The 16250-nt window shown below is 40.4% G+C and overlaps 2 protein-coding genes across 9 annotated transcripts in view; one reads left to right on the forward strand and one right to left on the reverse strand.

The window, feature by feature from the left end:
* The window catches only part of LOC311604592 (uncharacterized protein), a 63276-nt gene extending 56969 nt beyond the window's left edge, over nucleotides 1–6307 (reverse strand). For 4 of the 8 annotated variants that reach the window (XM_084794612.1, XM_084794613.1, XM_084794611.1 and 1 more), the window contains exons 1-2: nucleotides 6174–6307; nucleotides 3593–3700 (exon numbers count right to left, since the gene is read on the reverse strand). The gene's annotated coding sequence lies outside the window, so the exon portion shown is untranslated. The other 4 variants (XR_014781571.1, XM_084794608.1, XM_084794609.1 and 1 more) reach the window with 2 other exon arrangements.
* HDGFL1 (HDGF like 1) lies at nucleotides 6180–8095 on the forward strand. Its single transcript, XM_084794606.1, has one exon. It carries the CDS (start codon nucleotides 6324–6326, stop codon nucleotides 7365–7367), a length of 1044 nt encoding a protein of 347 aa, XP_084650732.1. The 5' UTR covers nucleotides 6180–6323; the 3' UTR covers nucleotides 7368–8095.
* The last annotated feature ends 8155 nt before the right edge of the window (nucleotides 8096–16250 follow it).

The raw sequence follows: 16250 nt of genomic DNA on the forward strand, positions 1-16250 counted from the left end.
TTATATAGTTTTCTTCACCCAATATTTCTTTCAAGTTAGGTCCTAGAATTACCTATATTCTAGTTAAGGCAGTAGTTTTCAAATAAACTCATCCCATATTACCACAGCTGTGTTTAGTACAACATTCTTTTTGAACTTCTGATATTTAGCCTTTCCCAAGTCACTAAATGTTACTTTAAAAATATTATAGACATACAGCTACCGAGTTCCCCAGAACAACATAGATTATTGTCTTGTTGTTGGTTGCCCACCATAGATGATAAGGCCCTATTGCTGGAGCTACAGTAACCCATGTTGCTTTCAGACTACATAGAAATCAGTCTGCAACTGACCTAGAACTTTTTCTCCACAACTGACTAGCTTTCTTAGTGGCAAGAGATGCTATGCAATGGAGAGAAAGTCATCGATTGATTAAGTCAGGAATAGACACTGCATGCTTTAATACCAATCTGCCAGAAAAGTTATGTCTGCTGGTGTAATAATGGCATCACTGTTTAGGGAGAAACTAGCTTTTAAAAACATTGGACTTGAGATCAGCCCCACAGTAAGTAATCCATGCCTTGTATATCCAGCCCATGGCTGAAGAAGTCATAGTCCTCAGGGAGACCCTAATACTGTTGTTAAACTAACTGGATATCCATAGATTGGAGCTGCTTTCAAGCTTCATCTGAGCAACTTCTTTGTGATGGGATAACAGTCAATCCACTGATAACCAGTAAAGTGCTCAGAGTGATTAACTGTTGAGTGCTTAGGCCTAAATGGTATAACTATGTTAGCCACACCACAAGGCTCAAAGAACGCTATGAAAGAGGGAGTAGTAAAACAGGAAAACCCAGAGACTGGGAAAGAGTGCTGAGAAATAATGTCTTTTATACATCACTTTGATCTTTCCCTCGCAAACTCCTGAAAGCTCTTGCTTTCTGCCCATGATCATCAAGGCAGATTCAAGACACGCCACAACCTACAATGAATAAATGAAGGGCTCAGGAGGCTTTGCAGAGAGAGGCTATTGACAACAGATGGCTTCTGTGGTGAGGAGGGCTACTTTTCTCTGTGGATGTCACCTTTGGTAGGCTATGTATGCCACAGTGGATGACCCTACGTCCATGTGAATGCAGGAAGAATTTATTGTACTCAGTGAGTTATAAAAAAGAAAACATTGACGATATAAAGTAAACATATAGAATGAGTACATAAAAAATGGAAAGTGAAGTTGTGAGTGGGTATGAGAAATATAAACAGATAACATTTTATATACAGAAAGTATGACCAAAAAGTTATAGGATTATTATGCAAATATACTTTACTGTGTGAATGAAATTCATATTTTTGGTAATATAATAAATTTTGTCTAAACGTTCTTAGTTATGTAGATAATAAATGACCCATATAACTTCCTACATCTGGGCTTTAATAAATATCATGCAGTATTTTCAAAATATTTACTTTCCTTGTATTTTTCCCCTCCACGCTGGATAAAATATACTTATTCACCAGAAACTATTTTTATTCATTTTAAAGAGAAGTTTCCCATCTATTGCTTTTAAATTAGAAGCTTCACAAAAAGTTCCTTCCCTTGAATTTTTCTTCCTGCATATTTCATAACATTTATGACTGCTGACTAAAAGTAGAAATAATGGCCAACTGATATACTCCACTTGGCAATTCTGTCTTTATCTCCTCCTCTCTCTTCACTCCCTTACCAGTGTAGATGCAGATATGATTCATTGTTCAAAATGATGATGCTTGCCCAGGTTGATTTTTTGTTTGTTTGTTTGTTTGTTTGTTTGTTTTTGTTTTTTTGTCAACTTGACATAAGCTAGAGTTATCTGGGAAGAAGAACCTCAATTGAAAAATATGCCTCCATTAGACTGCCTGCAGATAAGTCTGTGGGACGGTGTCATGACTGATGACTGATGTGGCAGGTCTAACTCACTGTGGGTGGTGCCATCCCTGGGCAGGTGGTCATGTCTTCCATAAGAAAGTAAACTAAGAGCAAGCCAATAAGCAGACAATGCTCCTTTATAACTTCTGCTTCATTTCCTGTCTCCAGTTCCCAACCTTGAGTTCCTACTTTTACTTCCTTCAGTGATGGAGTATGACCTAATGGTTATCAAATAACATAAACCATTTCCTCTCCCAGTTGATTTTGCTCATGATGCTTTATCACAACAATAGAAACCCTAAGACAATGCCCCATCCAGGAAAATGCATCTCACACTTCCCTGCAGGTGCTGATGACCTCATAGATACTGAAATTATCCTTCAACTTTAGAAACCAACAAAGCTTTGAAGGTTATGACAATGGACAATAATAACATATAGAGTTGAGAAAACATAGTTGTAGGGAATTTGCTCTGATGTTTTAAAAATGAACAGTAGGAAGTAGAAACCCATGGTCAGGAGGAGCTCATTTCCTGTATAATTACATCTGCTAGAGTATTAAAAAAGAAAGAAAGAAAGAAAGAAAGAAAGAAAGAAAGAAAGAAAGAAAGAAAGAAAGAAAGAGAACAGCCCTGATTTCAAACACCAAACACATCTACTGTATAAACCCAGAGGCAGTTAATATCTTTAATGAGGACAAAAGCACACAGGAAAACAATTATGTTTCTTTTAAATCATAGTTTACAGCAAACTAATTGAATTTAAAAGTAATTAAACAAGGAAATATCAATTAGATATCTATTGTCTCTCTTGTGCAATTATACTGTGTTATTGCTGATGCTTCATAATTGTAGTTGAGCAGCTTTTTAAATCCTATCATTAGTTTTGCAGAAACGGAACTGAAGCCTTAGATGTTTCTCACTCTGAGGTGCTGTTTTATACATAGGTGGCTAGAATTACATCTTTGTTACAAGGAGGACATCTGATTTCAGAGACATCCTGATCTACTAAAAGCCTTTGAACAAACATAGAGATACTTCCTGAAAGATACTGATTGTAGATCTTTGGAAGAATTTATAACAACCAAATCTAAACCAACTGAGCTACCATGAGAATCAAGGAGATTTGCAATGGCTCAAAAACATGTTGCTAAGGCAAATGCATCTGTGTCAACCCAGCTCGTCAGGGAATGGTGGACCCCAGAGTTTTTAAGATGAGGAACAAAATGGTCTTTTTCAATCTCAAAGGACATTCTACTTTCCCTTTGTTTCCCCTTTTGCTAAATGAGTCACCAGGAGGTGGAACATATAATTAACGAGTGACCTCTTTAAAGTTCTACATGAGAAGAAACTTCATGACTGTTTCACACAGAAGTTGTGCTGGGCATGTAACCCTGTTATGACACTTGGCTGCAGGTAGACTTCTTCATTCTCCAAAGCACTAATTCAATCTTTTTTACGTACCTTTCCCTCACCAGATGCAGTAATAGTTATAGCTTATCTCCATCCATGATTAAAGTCTACTTCACACTGGCTTATCACAGTATCATGCCACTATCCTCTACTTTCTGGATTTAAATACACAATGTCTCCTGAGTGTTCCTAAAATCTAGAAAAAAATACTATGTTCTTCCAGAACCACCATTGTATATGCTACCCACATTAATGCATTGTATATAGGGAAAAGCGGGAGGCAAGATCAGGCTTACCTGAGTGAGCTCTGTATACAGCAGCTTCAGTCTCCTCTCAGCTGTGGCTTGTTTAGGTTTTTCATTTTCTTCAAATTCCTTTAAATGCTCCTAGTTTTCTAGAACTTTCTGTATGAAATTAAAAGTGAGAATTGTGTTGCATTCCTTTTTCTGCACAGCAACTATCAAAGTTGTCTATTTGGTAAAGCTGTAGATATCTGCAGGGCAGATGAACATCTTAAGAAAAGGGTTTAAAAGGTAAAAGAAAAACTTGATAAGGATTACCAAATTACTTTTGTTTCATCTTTTGGAAAAAATTATATTCACTATTTCATTTTTCCCAGATAGGATGTCCACTGTCCAATGGTAAAATGGCTGATGCCACGTAGCAAACCAAAACCAAGTTTGTGTTCTACTAAAACTAGTTAATGATCCTCATTTTCACTTATTATACAATGAGAGAAAATCTGTCCCATTAACTACTTAATTAGTATCAACATATCTTTTCCAAAATAGCTAAAAGTATTGTGACAAATTTGTATAGGTATTTGAATGTTCATCCAGATAGCAAGCAGAACTCAAAAGAGATGTGTAAGGTAAGACAAGTTCACTGACATAGAACCTCTCATTCATTCTCAAAGTCATATCTTGGTTCAGATTATTCTTTATTTTTAGCCTGTGACCTCCAGCATATCTGTGCTTCCAATATATTTGACAGGAACAGACTTCTAAATAATTATTAGGCATGAATTATCAATTGAATGGCTTGTACACTTTTCATAAACTAGGTAGGAATTATGAGAAGGTAAGCAGAAACTCTTCTAGCAATGGCAGGCCAGTCCAAGGCCTATTGGTTGGGCTGGCACACTTGAAGAATTATAGTTACAAACTGAGAACTACAGACCTTTGCTACCAGACTTTTGAAGTCAGAGACTTATGATGCTGGGTTTTTTTGTGTGTGTTTTTGTTTTTGTTTTTATTTGGGTTTTTGTTGTTTGTTTGCTTGTTTTTGTTGTTGTTTGTTTTTTGTTGTTTGTTTTTGTTGTTGTTGTTTTGTCTTTTTTGCTTTAGCTTGAAATCACTTCTGGCCATGGCACTTGGCAGCAGTTATAATCCTTGGCTTAAAGCAGCAGCAACAGCAGAGGCCCTCAGGCAGCAGCAGGCAGTCACTTGCTAGGATTACAACTCTCAAACAGATCTTGGGTGCTGGTGATCTCAGTCACAGTAGCAAGTGCTGCAGCTCCCAAACTTAAGTATCAGGACTCACTAGTATGCAGCTCTAAACCTAGGGTGCCTGAAACCTTTGGTACTGAAAGCCTGGCACCTTCTGGAACTCTTGCCACAACCTGGGTGCACAGTTTCTTTCTCTTCAACTCCTCAAACCTTCCACAGCCCCGTTGTCTTCCTTCCTTCTTCTTTCCATTATTTCCGGGCCACTGCTCGCTGAAATGACTACACTGCCCTGTTTTCAGTATGGCTGCTACAGAAACAAAGTTATTGCTTGACTACTGCTTTAGTAAACCTGTCTTCCCATTGCCAGCTCAGCCTACTCTACCAACAATAAAATCCAAAGCAGACAAGCAAACAAACACAACAAAATAGCTAAAACCACCTCTACACAGAAGCCTTGTATTTGGCCTATTGTTGCAGCACCATAGTGAGCATAAGAAGCATCTCTCCGTATGACTGGGGAAAAAATGAAGTAAACTGATTATTATTTAAATGAAATACTGTGAGCAGGGTCTAGGGCAGGTGCTTCTCTGCCTTGGGTGAGTATGGCTGCATGGTATTTATCAAATTGTGTGCTTGTTTTGATGGGCTGTGCTGCCTGGAGTGTCTGCAGCCCTGGCTGCTGCAGGAGTCCTCTCCTTGAATCTCCCAGAGTTTGTAAAGTGTCCAGAGTAGGCACTCTCCCATCAGGTAGTCTAGCTAGCCTCTTGGCTGATGGCTCTAAACTCAAGGTAGGTAGAATACAGGGGGAAACTCTAATACCTGACAATTATTTATGCACTCAACTCACCCTACCTTCTATATAAATAGAAATCTTTAAGGAGCTGCTTACAATAAAAACTTACCAAGAGCCATTTAAGTATGCAACAGTGGTTTCAGTGCCCAAGGGAGAGGTTGGTCCCGTATAAAACCCAATTTTCTCCTCTTACAGAAAAATATCAAGAACATCTACCACATTTCCAGTAATCTCATAATATAGCCATTACGTCTCATTCATGGTAACTTGACTGGATATTTTGATGCATCGAGGTGGCCATGTGGGTGGTGTTGCTATAAACATTTTATCACCATAAAAGCATTAAAAGTTTCTATTCCTGATGTCTAGTCACCCTTACCAGAAGACTGACTGCTGATTCTCACTTCTCAAGACTTCCACGCAGTTCTCGACTCTCTACACAAATTCCAAGGTTGGGCTCAGAGTAATTCAGAAAATGAAGCCACTAACCTAGACGTCTCAGGGAGGTCTCTTGGGTTTTTGTGTAGTGAGCAGATACTGGCCCACAAAAGGCTCTGAAAAGCAACTCCAGATTATTACAAGTTTCAGAGAAATTCATGTGTTCATTTGAATAACGGTGTTTTCTTTCGCCATTACCTCAATCACAGGTTTTCTAGGCTTTTCCAGCATACAACAAAAAAGGTCATATTTATGGCACAGGTTTCTTCAAGATGGAGACACTGGAGTCCCGTCATCACAACGGCCGTAAGGGCCTCTCTCGCCATTTGCTGAAACATTCAGGTAACCATGGCATCTGAGGTAGGCTCCATCAGCTATTGGCTCTCAAGAGATAATGCCCTCTTTGCAGTGCAACATTCTGAAGAAGGAAGCGTTGCCAGCGTCCTCGAGATGGCTGCACTGTGCACACGCACTTGGCCACAGTGGCCTGCGCAGACGCAGTGGTCAGCTTCCGGTTGCCAAGGTTGGGCCCAGAGCACACACGCCATGTCTTGCTTCAGCTGCCCTAAGTACAAGACCGGGGACCTGGTGTTTGCCAAGTTAAAGGGCTATGCCCACTGGCCAGCGAGGATCGAGAATGTCACCGAACCCAACCGCTACCAGGTGTTTTTCTTCGGGACCCATGAGACGGCGCTGCTGGGCCCCAAGCACCTGTTCCCTTATGAAGAGTCCAAGGGGAGGTTCGGCAAGCCCAACAAGAGGCGCGGCTTCAGCGAGGGGCTGTGGGAGATCGAGCACGACCCGATGGTCGAGGCTGCCCCTTGCCTGTGCTCAGAAGAAGAGCAGTGCTGCGCCCAGGAGCCGGAGCTGGGGCAGGAGCCGGGGCAAGAGCTGGAGGCGGAGCCGGGGCAGGAGCCGGGGCAAGAGCCGGAGCAGGAGCCCGGGCAGGAGCTAGAGCTGGAGCCGGAGTCCAGGCCTGAGCTAGAAGCAGAGCCAGGACCTGAGACCGAGTGTGAGCAGGAGCCCCAGCCGCAGCCTCCTGCCTACGGCCTGCTGGATGCCGCGGAGGAGCCCTGCCTCACCGAGGCCGAGCCAGGAGACGAGCCGGCTGAGCACCTCCGAGAGCTGCCGGCGGAGGAGGCCGAGGAGGAGTCAGGGCATCTGAAAAGGAGCGCGGAGGACGAGCCGCACGATGACGCCCCCAAACGGCCCAGGGAGGAGGCGCCCGGCGTGCTGGAGATGGAGCCGACCGGCGGAGAGCGCGAGGCTGAGGCCTGCCCCATCATGGAGGAGCCTGATCAAGTCCAAGAGCAGCAGCAGCCTCCTCTGGGGGAAGAGGCCACAGAAGAAGCGGTCCGGGCCCTGATTGGTAGAGAGCTCGAAGGCCTGTAGTCAACGGTGTCTGTAGAAGAGCCCTCTACCCGTTTCTAGTGCCACCTGGCTGTGGCTGGCGAAACCCACTAGGGCCCAGTCCTCACCCAAGACCCTCTTTTCTTTCCTTCACTCACCTTCTCCAAGACCACATTCCTGGCATGGGGCAGGCCACTTGACATCAACTTTGTGGCTTCAGTCGTGGCCCACTTCCTTGCTAACCTCTTAGGGGCATTCTGGACCTCTGCCTGCGTACCAGGAGTGCAGTTGGTTGAAGATAAAGATCACAGGCAACTTTCAACGTTCTGGGAGAGGCAGTCAGTCTGTAAACTATGGTGGTGATGTCTCTGCACCTTACCCCCATCCCCATCCGGAGTTCCGTGTCCCTCACCCACCCACCCACCCACGGCTTCCGTAGGTCCTTTCCCAATTGTGTTGGTGTGGGGAAAGTGAATCAGCATTGAGGAGGGTGTTTTCTATTGGCCCAGACACTTAGGAGGTTGCCATTCTGTTTTGCTTTGTTTTTTCATTAAAACATTTGGGGCTCGAAGTAGTAAGATCTGAAGACTTTGCCTGTTCTTCTCAGTAGATGTGGTGAGACTTTACCCCTCTACATCTCTTGGGCCACTGATGGGTGCCCTGGGGAGACCTCTCCTGCCCTTTCAATCCACTCTGGAGCCCCCAGGCCTTCAAGTTATATATATCACTTGGACATAAGAAGTAAGGAACCATTTTTATTTTAAGAGGAATTTTATTTAGAGCCTGATCCTAAGATTCTTGTGGCCAAGCTCATATCCTTTTTTTTTTTTTTTTTTTTTTTTGAGATTTGATGAACTCTATCTTATTAAGGCTTTGCTTTTCTTGGGGTGCTATTTCCATCCATATGTCAGCACCTGGGCCCCTCCGTGTTGTCACCTGCTGCAGAATGTACTGAGAAGTTGAGTGTCCCTTCCCAACGTCTGTCTTCTGTACCTGTCGTATGTACCTTTGTACCTAGACCCTTTTGCCCTGTCCTTTTCCCTTGGGCTCTGATAAAAATATTATAATTATACCTTTGTAGGTTTAGATCTGAAAACCGTAGACTATTTCAGTTCTAGGAAATAAAACCGTTGATTACTTTAAAACAAATCTCCAGCCTTTTCCTTTGATGTCCAAAGAATTAAATTTTAAATGTAATATTCCTTTTATATGCTAAAAGCAAAGACCTACAGAAAAGAATGTTCTTGGAGAAGCCTTTATTTCCCACTTTTCACACTGCTAATATAGTCATTAGCACTCATTGCAGTGAGTGGATAAAGATGAAAAGATATGGATGAGGACAAACTGGCACATTTCTCATCTAAATGCTTTATAAGTTTTTTTGTTTGTTGTTTTTTGTTTTGGAAAGCATGAGGGAAAGGCTCGCTTGAATCTTTTATTTACCTTTCAATTAACACTATTCAACACCTTTGTCATAAAAGTATAATAGCTTCATAGTCCTTTTGTAAAAATATGTAGCACCTTCAATCCTTTGGTTCTTTTTTTTGGTGGTTTTGTGTAAATATGGGAGAAATTTAAATAATCTTAGTCATATGTTGGGGAGGGCAGGTTTTTCATGAAGGATTGAGAGATCAATAAATACTGGAGGCCATCTCAAAGAGCAATCCTTAATGTATCACTAGCAACTTATCCTGTATTCCATACTAGTAAATATTACTTCTGTTTCATTGCCCCAATGTAAGTCAGATCATTGTTTTTCAATTACTGCTTTTGCATTAATAAGTGAACGTTACTGTTTGCTGAATTGTACTCTGAAGTATGGCCTTATTTAACTTTATAGTAATAAGCTAAGGTAGCTGTTATTTATTGTTTTTTCTTGAAGAATTGTGGTTCAAAAGTTTCCTGCTTTCCATTGAACTCTAACGACTCATATACAAATTTCCAAAACTTAAGCATTTTCTTCTGAATTGTGCTTCCAAAACACTATGAATTCAGACGTTAATAAGTAGCTATTCTAGTAATAAGTAATCAAGACAGTAGCTAATTTCTAAAGGGAACCTCTCCTTTTTATGCACAATGTCTTTATAATGCAGCCATCCAATTAGACAGAACTATTATTTCTGTTTTAGAGCTAAGGGAGTTGAGATTCGGAGACATTAAGTAATTTTCCCAGTGGCAGACAAGTACTAAGTAATAAACCAAGATTCAGACATGGGTTTTATCTCATTCTAAACCATAGGTGCTTTGTTCCATTTTCTCCTTTGCTATTATATAAAACTTCCCATTCACTTGAGAGCTTTTACTATCTTGTTTTGAAGTGAACATTTAGAAATTTGTGAGGGAAAAATAGATTAACAAACTGCTTATAGGTGTTTAAAGTCATCTGGGGATGTGGCAATTGTTTTGTGTATAAATGACTTGGTGAAGTGATGAGGACAATTACACATTCACTACTTTGCAAGGTGTCTAAGACTATAGGAGGTTTGAATATGGGTTGTTGTGGTTGCCAGGGACAAGAATAAGCTTTTGATAATTTTTTTTTTTTTTTTTGGTGGAGGCACATCATCTAAAATGATTCAATAACCTGAAAGAAGGAAAATGAGTTTACCAGCATTTGTGTCCCGCTCTTTGTGTGGCTTCTTTCCTCTTTTGTGTTTCTATTGTTAAGGATAGAAAAGGGGTCTCATTAGAAGTGGTGATCACACTTACCTTCTTCTGAACTGCAGTGTTGTAGAGAAAATGCTAATCTTACTGCTAGTACATCTAAAGAATAGCATACCCATTTTTTTAAAACCCAGTTATAACTCCATGAAGAACAGAGAAAAAGCTGGGGGGGCGGGGGAGGGAGCTAATCTGTGCTCTCAACAATTTTATCAAGACAATAGAAACCATTATGTGCTGCGGTGACCAGCAGATAGATGCCTTTGTCTTGGACTGAAAATGAAGCTGTTTTAAATTCCCAGGAATCCCAGTGGTGTTTTGTTTTTCTCTGAATGGTGTATGCCTCAGTGACAGAATTGCAGATCAATGACTACCTACCTAACTGAACAAAGCTGGCTGTTTGATCTTTCACTGAAGCCATTTTGCTTTAGTCAGTCATGCTCATGCTTTTTCTGAGGGCCATGTGTAAGATGTCCACACCAAGGTGCCCCTGCTCCAAAGGCATGTTGAGCACACTGGCTCTGTAATAATTTCAAAGTATTTGATATTTCACACAGTCATCACTTTGGCAGACGACTAAGATTCCATTGAGAATTATAAATTTGGTTGCTTGATTTCAGCCAGGTTTTAGCTATCTCCTGCTCTTCAGTTTTGAATCAAAAGAGTCAACTCTTCCCTGCAGCACATAATTTCACTACAATAAAAAAAAATGCTAGCTATTAGGACACAGAGGATATCGTCATTTTATTTCAGTGTTTACACTTGTCACAGAAACCTTTCTGCCCCACATTTCTTGCATACAGAGCTCCCTGTACTTAAAAAAAAAAAAAAAAGTACTCTGTCTTCTCATTCTGGTTGGCCACTGGCCACCCAAGATAAGATCCATCCTAAATTTGTTGCCATCACTGTATACTCATACTGGTCATAGTTGAATTTCATGTGTAATTGACTCAATTAAAATATTTTACTATTGTTTTACTCCTACACTCTATGCCACAATAAACACACAATAGCTAAGTCGTAAATGTTTGAAACTAAGCTGTGAAATACCCCGTGTAGTCGTGGTGATGAAGTAAAAACGCTGTGATGTAGTGTTGAACGTACTCTACACAGAAAGCAGAGTCAACGTATACTTACCTGAAGACTAATGGCAAGATCTTGCTGGTTGAAGTAATGCTGTGTCCATGTAAGTAACTGGCTGTTTTATTATGGTGACTTGAAGGCTGATTGACAGTTCTCTAAGACCCGAAGAAATTGGTCAGTTGTCAAGGCAAAAATTGCTTTTTTTCCTCTTTTTTTCCTCTTTTTAACAAGACTTCGTAATATTTGAGTTACTGGTCTTAACTAGGCCACAGGCAAACATACTGTCCACAATGCATGGGTCATCAAATGCACAGGTGTGTGTTCTGTCAGTTTTCACACGTGAGCCACAAATCGACCATTCGGTAAAATTCCTTACAACAGTGAAGGTCAGTATGCCAGAGGGAATCAGTCTGCACCAGTTTATATCTGTCTCTTGATTGGTACAGTATACAAGTCCCTCTAACCCCCATGAGAATTCAAAGTCCTTAAAGGGATGGAATGTGCTCACTTAACTGTAACTGGTAAAGCCTTGAATGTCCACTGTCTTGCCAAAACTACAGTTTTCTATTCCACTCCTGGTGGAAAAAAAAAAAAACATTGAACTTACTACTCTTAGAAATCACTAAGATACCCCCCTAACATTTTCTATGGTAAGTCAGAAGGCGATTTTGTCTTTGTGGTCTGATTTTACATATAAACTTGAACTTCACTGACTTGATTTCAAGACTGCTACAGCTGGGACTAAATACTTGATAAACAACTCCTGGGAAGAAAGGTTTATTTAGGCTCACAGTTCAGGGGATACAGGCTACCATCATGGTGAGGTGTGTTGGACAACAGTGGCAGGATGAACGTGCTTAGCTCTAGATGGATCAGGAGCCAGAGAAGGGAATGTTAAGGTCACATTCTCCTTTTCCTCCTTTTTTATTCAATTCAGGAATCCAGCCCATGGGTGCTGCCATCCACATTCAGCACAGAATTTCCACCATCCCTAGTAAAACACTCTGGAAAAGCTTTATAGAGGCATCCAAATGTGTTCCCAGCTAATACCTTAAGTGTTTTTAAATCCAATCAGGGTGACAATAGTGATTAATTATTACACCTAGAAAAGATGACAGCAAAGTCTCTGGATGGCCTGAGGCACATGCCCTAGGGGAAGTTCTTATCCTAGAATGGCCAAGTCTTCAAAATAAGAAATAAGAAAAACATGCTTTGTCTGCCTCACTGTCCTGGTAAGTGGCTAGTGCCCAACGACTTTGGGCCATTCATTCTCTCTCTCTCTCTCTCTCTCTCTCTCTCTCTCTCTCTCTCTCTCTCTCTCTCTCTCTCTCTTCAGTTTTTCAAGACAGGGTTTCTCTGTGTAGCCTTGGCTGTCCTGGGCTCACTTTGTAGACCAGGCTGGCCTCACATTCACATCAATCCTCCTGCCTCTGCCTCCCCAGTGCTGGGATTAAAGGTGTACACCACCACGCCCACCTTCCTTCTGTCATTTTAAAAGAATTGTTCCTTCTGTCCAGCTGTATTTGCTTGTTCCTCTTATGAAAGTTTCTCTTCAGTTGCTTCCTCAAAATTTGATAGTACTCTAATATGTTACCATAAAACCCTGGGTTTTTCTTCCCTTAATGTTATCATCTCCACTTTCATATAAATAGTATTGGTTTTCATCAACTACTTGACTGAATAGTCCATGTAGACAGGAACATTCCCTTCATATTTCTCAGAGCATAGGAATGTGCCCTGTTCGTGTTAACAAATGGTTAATAAAAGGAAACTATGTCCATAGGACTAAACAGGCAGCTGCTGCTGCATTCCCACACTTGCCCTCAGAGGCCAGTTCAAGGAATTTTGTCATCTTTGGTAAAACACAGTGAAGGAGCCTGAAGCCATTTGGAAATGATGTGTACTATTTATTTCAAAAGATTACTTTGTTATTGTAAGTTTGTTTGTCTCATAAAATAGCACCTCAGCAGATGAAAGCCAAACCATGATAAATCAAAAAGTGAAAGGTTGCCATCAGTATCTGCTACCTTCTTCCTTATTGTAGTCAAATACTTGACAAAGCAATTTAAGGTGGAAAAGGCAGGTGGCATTCTGACTCACAGTTTGAGGGAAAGTAGTCCTTCATGGCAGGAAAAGCCTGATGTCAGGTAGCTTCATGGTGAGATCACACAGCTGGGTGTGTGGATCCTAACGTCCTCACATCTCAGTGGAAGAAGGGGCAGAGCCCAGACCAAAGCAGGCTTGATTATAATACTCAAACCCATCCTCCTTCTGTAATCTGTCTCCTCCAGCAACATCTCATTACTAAAAATTTCACTACATCCCAAATTCAAAGCAGCATCATCCCCTAGGGGCCAAGTGTCCAAACCCATGAGCTTGTACCGGGATATTCACTTTCAAGCCACAATACCATCTGAATCTAAGTATGGGTAAACTTATTAAACACAACTCTAGGGGTTAGTTTTATCTTTAATAGTTTGATATTTCATTGATTTTCATTTTTATTTTTAAGGGTATGCATCAAAACTCAGATCTTCACACATGCAAGGCAAGACCTGCACCACTGAGCTATGTGCTTAGCCTTTGATACTTTATTATTGACTTGACTTCAATATAAGAAGCAACTTCATAGTACTGGATTTTGAACTGATTAAATTTAGTTAAATTCCGGCTTCATGATCTAAGAGCTGTGTCATCTCAAATTCCTTCATCAAAAAGCTCTGCGAGCAACTTTCACATTACACATTTGTTATAAAAAGCAGATGAGTTCAGTTATCTTGAAATGTCAAACATAGCACAGAGCACAAAACACCATATATGCATATTAATTTATTTTCCTTCAACCTAATCTAGAGGACTAACCATAATGAACAACTAGAAATAATTAGAGCCCAACGGCTTGGGTTTGTTTGAGAAAACACTGGAGGCCTTTACCAAATGCAAACCACTCACTGTAAAATAGATAGCAATTCTATATTTAGTCTGCCCACATTATACCCAGAGAAGCTGAAATCTCATTCTTCTGTTTCCTTATATTGCTCTTCAATAGCTTCTTTAAATTCCCTCACTGGTAGCTGAGTTATTTCATACACACATATCCAATTTTAAATATCCCTCATTTTTTGCCTGACTCATCCCTCCTGTGCCCAACTTTATTGCTCTCATTATTTCCCCAGGATGTACTCACTGTTTCCCAGTGGGTATTTCTTAAGTGTCTCTCCTTAAGCACTGTGCATCTTGGCTTTTTTTCCCATCTGTAGAAATAGTAATTGTACTGCTCTAGTTATTTTTTTTGGCTCCCTTGCCTTTCTTCCAATGTACCTATCTTTTCACACATAATTTTAATGAGCTGCCTGACTCGATTACTGAAAATCACTGGAGTGTTACATCAGGTGGACCATTCTTCCCAGAAGCTCACACAGGTTACCAAGTCTCCCTTCACTTTTCTTTTGCCTTTTCTTTCTTCCTTTACTTTTTTTTTTCTTTCTTTCTTCCTACCTTGGCCCTCCCTTCATCTCAGTCACTATCTGGTTCTCTTGATGATCTGTTTAACACTTCATTAAAACTGTGTCCTGATTGTTTCTCTTCTCGCTGCCATTCTTATGTCAACATGGTCTGCTTTTACTCTTTTATTTTGATTCTTCTCGTGTTTGAATTTGTCAATCATTACTTCTCTCCCTGCCTCCCCTTAACAATATCCGTGTTCCAACCTGTGCCTTATTGCATTGAGGTTCTATTAATTTTTCCTCTCTTTATTCTGCCTTTATTTTTGCCATTAGATTTGCAGACATTGATTTTATTCAGAGAGTACACTTATCAAGTCATCTCAGGAATCCTTATAGCGAAAGCAAAAACAGGAAAAAGACTACCATTGTATGACAATCTGATTTCTTCTTTGAAAAATTAGTAACCTAGTAGCAACTTAGCTTATGTATTTTTGGCTAGTTACGGTGAGGACTATAGGAGAAATTATTTGTATTTTAAGGGAGGAATTGTGCTAGCATTTCATAGGGATGCTCGAGTGCTCTAAAAGCAGAAGAGAAATTGGGCAGGCTATGTACCATCCTGAACATTATGCCATAGACATGAAATATATTGTCAAATTCATATTGAATTCAGAGTCCAATAGAATATGACTAAGGAAGGTGAGTTTTCAATTATACTTAACTTGACATGTTCATGAAATCTCATGAAGTATGTGGATCAAGTGCTACTGTTGTGGTAGAACTAAATATTTCTGTAGTATGGATATCCATATCATTGTCTTTAACCAAGGGTTTCAATCTTTTTTCTAGTCTTTTATACTTTAGTTTTGGGTCATATATGTGTCCCACAATGCATTGTGTGGTGATCACAACAAAACTTGTAGGCATCAGTTCTCTCTACCTTGTGGGTCCTATGGAGAGGACTCAAATTGCCGGGCTTGGCAGCAAATGCCTTTACCCACCGAGCCATCTCACTAGCCAGTGCAATCTTTCTAATGCAGTAAAAAATATCCTGGGTCACGATGGGGAAAATGCATGTATATATCTAAAAATGGTGACTATGCCCATTCATGGAGAGTTTGCACTGTGCCAAATATTGTGCTAGGGCTTCAAGATGCATTGGTAAAGTAAACGAAAATTACAGTTTTTTTTTCTTTCAATTTCAGCAGCAAGACAAGAGCAATTAAGAGGAAAATGAACAGGGAAAGTAAGTGATATAATAGACATTATATACACCTTTGGGAATACAAATCCTGAAGAGAGCAGAAGGTGGAATCCCTCCATTTTCAATAAGCCAGTGAGGGGGGGGGCAGGCATGTGAGGGCACTGGGCTTCCTCCTTTTTCTTGCCTTCAAATCATTTCCCAGAAAGTCATGACTCACGGGTACCATTATGAAGAAGATCCAGGGTCACTTTAACTGTCAACATATAATCTCCAAACCTACTTTATTATTAATAATAAACTGCTATTTCTGTATTTGTGTAAATTTATTTGTATAAACAAACTGGTTTAGCTCAAAGCTAAAAGAGACATGAAAACCTTAGACTATTTTGAATGAAAATTCTTGCTGGGAACAAATTGTTTGCTGATTTATCACAGACATGCTTCGCACAGCTTTTGAAGTTCTAATGTAGGCCTAGAGAATAGAAAATTCTCAGCAATGGAGAGCGTTAACTGTGTTACTGCATGTCTTCT

Source organism: Acomys minous, assembly GCF_964271855.1.
Source record: "Acomys minous genome assembly, chromosome: 9".
In the NCBI taxonomy this organism is placed as follows: domain Eukaryota; kingdom Metazoa; phylum Chordata; class Mammalia; order Rodentia; family Muridae; genus Acomys; species Acomys minous.

Excerpts from the sequence above, each read along its gene's own strand:
- HDGFL1 (XM_084794606.1), top strand. The coding sequence starts at position 6,324 with ATGGCATCTGAGGTAGGCTCCATCAGCTATTGGCTCTCAAGAGATAAT.